This window comes from Nothoprocta perdicaria, unplaced genomic scaffold, assembly GCF_003342845.1.
Source record: "Nothoprocta perdicaria isolate Ctin4 unplaced genomic scaffold, notPer1 scaffold_565, whole genome shotgun sequence".
NCBI lineage: Eukaryota > Metazoa > Chordata > Aves > Tinamiformes > Tinamidae > Nothoprocta > Nothoprocta perdicaria.
In genome coordinates, this window is record NW_020455827.1 from 30360 (window position 1) to 34106 (window position 3747).

The following is a 3747-nucleotide window of genomic DNA, read 5'->3' on the forward strand; positions in this document are numbered from 1 at the left end:
ATGCAGGCGCTGGCACGCGCGGCCGSCCGCCCCCCGCGGCCCCTCCGCGGCGCCCGGGGGCTGCGGCTGGTGCAATTCCAGCGGGAGCCGGGCGGCCCGGGCCGCCTGGGGCTGGAGGAGGCCGAGGGCGGCAGCATCGTGGACCTGGGCGCCTGCGAGCCGCCGCTGCCGCCCTGCACACGCGCCTTCCTCGAGAGCGGCGCCCGCGCCGCCGAYGCCGCCCGCAGGTGGGTGCCGCCTGCCACGCACGTCCCTAGGTGCTCCCGTGTGTCCCCTGGGGGCCCTGCGTGTCCCCAGGGTGTCCTGAATGTCCCCAGGGCGCCCTTTATGTCCCCAGGGTGCCCCACGGGTCTCCAGGGCACCCTGCGCGTCCCCAGGGTGCCCTTCATGTCTCCAGGTGCCCGCGTGCGTACCCTGGGGGTCCTGCATGTCCCTGAGATCCCCTACACATGCCCAGGGGCCCCACATGTTCCCAGGGTGCCCTGCATGTCCCCAGGATGTCCTGAATGTCCCGGGTGCCCCCGTGCGTCCCCRGGGTGTCCTGSATGTCCCCAGGGGGCCCTGCATGTCCCGAGGAGCTCCCGTGTGTCTCCTGGGGGTCCTGCATGTCCCCAGGGTGCCCCGCACATCCTCAGGGGGCTCTGCATGTCCTCAGGGCACCCCACATGTGCCCAGGGCACCCTGTATGTCCCCAGGTTCCCCTGTGCGTCCCCAGGGTGTCCTGCATGTCCCCAGGGGGCCCTGCATGTCCCGAGGAGCGCCCGTGTGTCTCCTGGGGGTCCTGCATGTCCCCAGGGTGCCCCGCACGTCCTCAGGGGGCTCTGCATGTCCTCAGGTGCCCCTGTGCGTCCCCAGGGTGTCCTGCATGTCTCCAGGGAGCCCCTCATGTCCCCAGGGTGCCCTGCATGTCCCCAGGGTGTCCTGAATGTCCCCAGGTGCCCCTGTGAGTCCCCGGGGTGTCCTGCATGTCCCCAGGGACCCTGCATGTCCCGAGGAGCTCCCATGTGTCTCCTGGGGGTCCTGCATGTCCTCAGGGCACCCCACACGTGCCCAGGGCGCCCTGCATGTCCCCAGGTGCCCCTGTGTGTCCCGTGTGGGTCCTGCATGTCCCCAGGGAGCCCTTCGTGTCCCTGGGGGGACCTGCATGTCCCTGAGAGCCCTTACACATCTCCAGGGACCCCACATGTCCCCAGGGTGCCCTGCATGTCCCCAGGGAGCCCTTCATGTCCCCAGGGGGACCTGCATGTCCCCAAGAGCCCCCCCACATCCCTGGGGGCCCCCACACGTCCCCAGAGCGCCCCGCGTGCCCCTGAGGCGCCCGTGCCCCGCGCAGGGCGCTGGACTCGGGCCGCCACCGGCTGCCGCGCGCGGCGGTGACGCTGCTGGCGCCGGTGACGGAGCCCAGCAAGGTGATCTGCGTGGGCCTCAACTACCGCGACCACTGCGCCGAGCAGGGCGCCGCCGTGCCCCGCGAGCCCGTCATCTTCAGCAAGTTCCCCAGCGCCATCGCCGGCCCCTACGCCGACATCGAGCACCCGGCCGAGAGCAACGTGCGTCGCCGCGCCGGCGCCCGCGGACACGGCCGCGCGCGGGGCCCCCGACCGACCGGCGCCTCCGTGCCCGCTCGCTGCAGGAGCTGGACTGGGAGGCCGAGCTGGCCTTCGTCATCGGGAGGAAGGGCAAGCACGTCCCCGAGGAGGCGGCCATGGAGCACGTGGCCGGCTACGCCGTGGCCAACGAYGTGAGCGCCCGCGACTGGCAGATGCGGCGCAACGGGCGCCAGTGGCTGCTGGGCAAAACCTTCGACACCTTCTGTCCCCTGGGGCCGGCTTTGGTCACCACGGACGAGGTGGCGGGTGAGGAGGCGCGCGGGGGCCGGCGCGGGGGCCGGCGGGGCCGCGCTGACGCCGCTCGCCCCCGCAGACGTGCACAACCTGCGCATCCGCTGCCGCCTCAACGGGGAGCTGGTGCAGAGCAGCAACACGCGCGAGCTCGTCTTCGGCGTGCCGCAGCTCGTCGCGTGGGTGTCGCGGTACGGCCCCGGGCGCGGGGAGTGGGTCCTGGGGGTCCCGTATGGCCCCGGGCATGGGGAGCGGGTGCCAGGGGTCCCGTACGGCCCCGGGCATGGGGAGCGGGTGCCAGGGGTCCCGTACGGCCCCGGGCGTGGGGAGCGGGTGCCAGGGGTCCCGTATGGCCCCGGGCGCAGGGAGCGGGCGCCGGGGGTCCCGTATGGCCCCGGGCATGGCGAGTGGGTGCCGGGGGTCCCGTATGGCCCCGGGCACGGGGAGCGGGCGCCGGGGGTCCCGTACGGCCCCGGACGCAGGGAGAGGACACCGAGGGTCCCCTATGGCCCCAGGCATGGGGAGCAAGTGCTGGGGTCCCATATGGCCCCAGGCACGGGGAGTGGGTGCCGGGGGTCCTGTATGGCAGAGTGCATGGGGAGCAAGTGCTTGGCGTCCCATATGGCCCAGATTGCCTAGGGAGCAAGTGCTGGGGGTCCCCTATGGCCCTGAGTGTGGGGAGCGAGTGCAGGGGGGTCCCATATGGCCCCGAGCGTGTGGGGAGCCAGTGCTGGGGGTCCCGTATGAGCCCAAGCATGGGGGGAGTGAGCGCCGGGGGTCCCATATGGCCCTGAGCGCAGGGAGCGAGTGCTGAGCGCCTGGGGTCCCGGATGGCGTCGGCACCGGGGGCTCACGGCGCCCGCTCGCCCTGCGCAGCTTCGTCACGCTGCTGCCCGGAGACGTCGTCCTCACGGGAACGCCGCCCGGCGTGGGCGTCTTCCGCAAGCCGCCCGTGTTCCTCAAGGTGAGAAAAGAGGGAAACCTCCGGGTCTTCGGGATGCGCCCTCGGCCTCGCTGTGCCCCCTAAGCCGCAGCTGGGGGCGGCGGCGGGAGGGGACGGTCCCTTGTGGCCGTGGGGACACGGGGGGGGTCCCCGTGGGCGCCCGCGCTCCCCGCGAGCTCCCCCCTTTGCAGCGAGGCGACGTGGTGCAGTGCGACATCGAGGGGCTGGGCGCCATCCGCAACAGGGTGGTGTGAAGCCGCCGCCGTCAATAAAGCCAGGAGCCGGGATCGGGATCCAGCCGTGTTTATTTGCGCCGGGGGAAGCCGGGGAGGGATTCACGGCTCCAGGAACTGCTGGATGAAGAGCTGGAGCTTGCGGCGGTTCTCCCGGGTGCGGAACGCGGGGCCCAGCTCCAGGAGGGGCCCCGCGGGGCCGGCCGCAGCCTTCAGTACCTGCCGAGGAAGAGGAGGGTGGCGGGGCGGGCRCGCGCGGCGGCGGGGGGACTCGCGGCGCGCTTACCCCCAGCTCCTTGAAGGTGTGCAGCGAGCTCAGCGCCAGCGCGGGGCACGCGGGGTCTGCGGGGACACGGAGCAGCCGGGGGCAGCCCCAGTGCCCGGCCGGCCCCGGCGCCGCCGCCACCGGCCCCGCCGACTCACCCGCGGCTCCGTCCTCGGCCAGGAACCGCTGCAGCGCGGCCGCGTACTCGGGCTCTGCAGGGACACGGGGCTGCGGCCGCGCGCTCCCAACAACGGGGCCGCGGCCGAGCGGGAGCAGCGGCCGCCGGGAAGCGGCTCCTACCTGGCCGGGGCCAGCGCGGCTGCTCCAGGAAGGCGGCTGCCCGCGCGTAGCTCCGCAGCACCGGGCTCAGCAGGCGGCACAGGAGCAGCAGGAAGTCGGGGGCGCCGGCGGGCTGGCAGAGCTGCGGGCGGACGGCGCGGGCAGACGCGCGGCCGCTTCTCGCCG

The 3747-nt window shown here is 73.8% G+C and overlaps 2 protein-coding genes across 2 annotated transcripts in view; one reads left to right on the top strand and one right to left on the bottom strand.

The window, feature by feature from the left end:
• Positions 1-3038, top strand: LOC112955428 (fumarylacetoacetate hydrolase domain-containing protein 2-like). Its single transcript, XM_026048731.1, has 6 exons — positions 1-227; positions 1334-1550; positions 1634-1856; positions 1924-2032; positions 2718-2805; positions 2976-3038. Exons 1-6 carry the CDS (start codon positions 1-3, stop codon positions 3036-3038), a joined length of 927 nt encoding a protein of 308 aa, XP_025904516.1.
• Positions 3039-3119: 81 nt separating this feature from the next.
• LOC112955429 (glycerol-3-phosphate acyltransferase 2, mitochondrial-like) overlaps positions 3120-3747 on the bottom strand; it is a 5640-nt gene continuing 5012 nt past the window's right edge. Inside the window, exons 10-13 of the mRNA XM_026048732.1 lie at positions 3583-3703; positions 3441-3494; positions 3304-3359; positions 3120-3236 (exon numbers count right to left, since the gene is read on the bottom strand). Of these exons, the coding sequence (XP_025904517.1) occupies positions 3120-3236; positions 3304-3359; positions 3441-3494; positions 3583-3703 (348 nt within the window). The remainder of the gene's footprint in view (positions 3237-3303; positions 3360-3440; positions 3495-3582; positions 3704-3747) is intronic.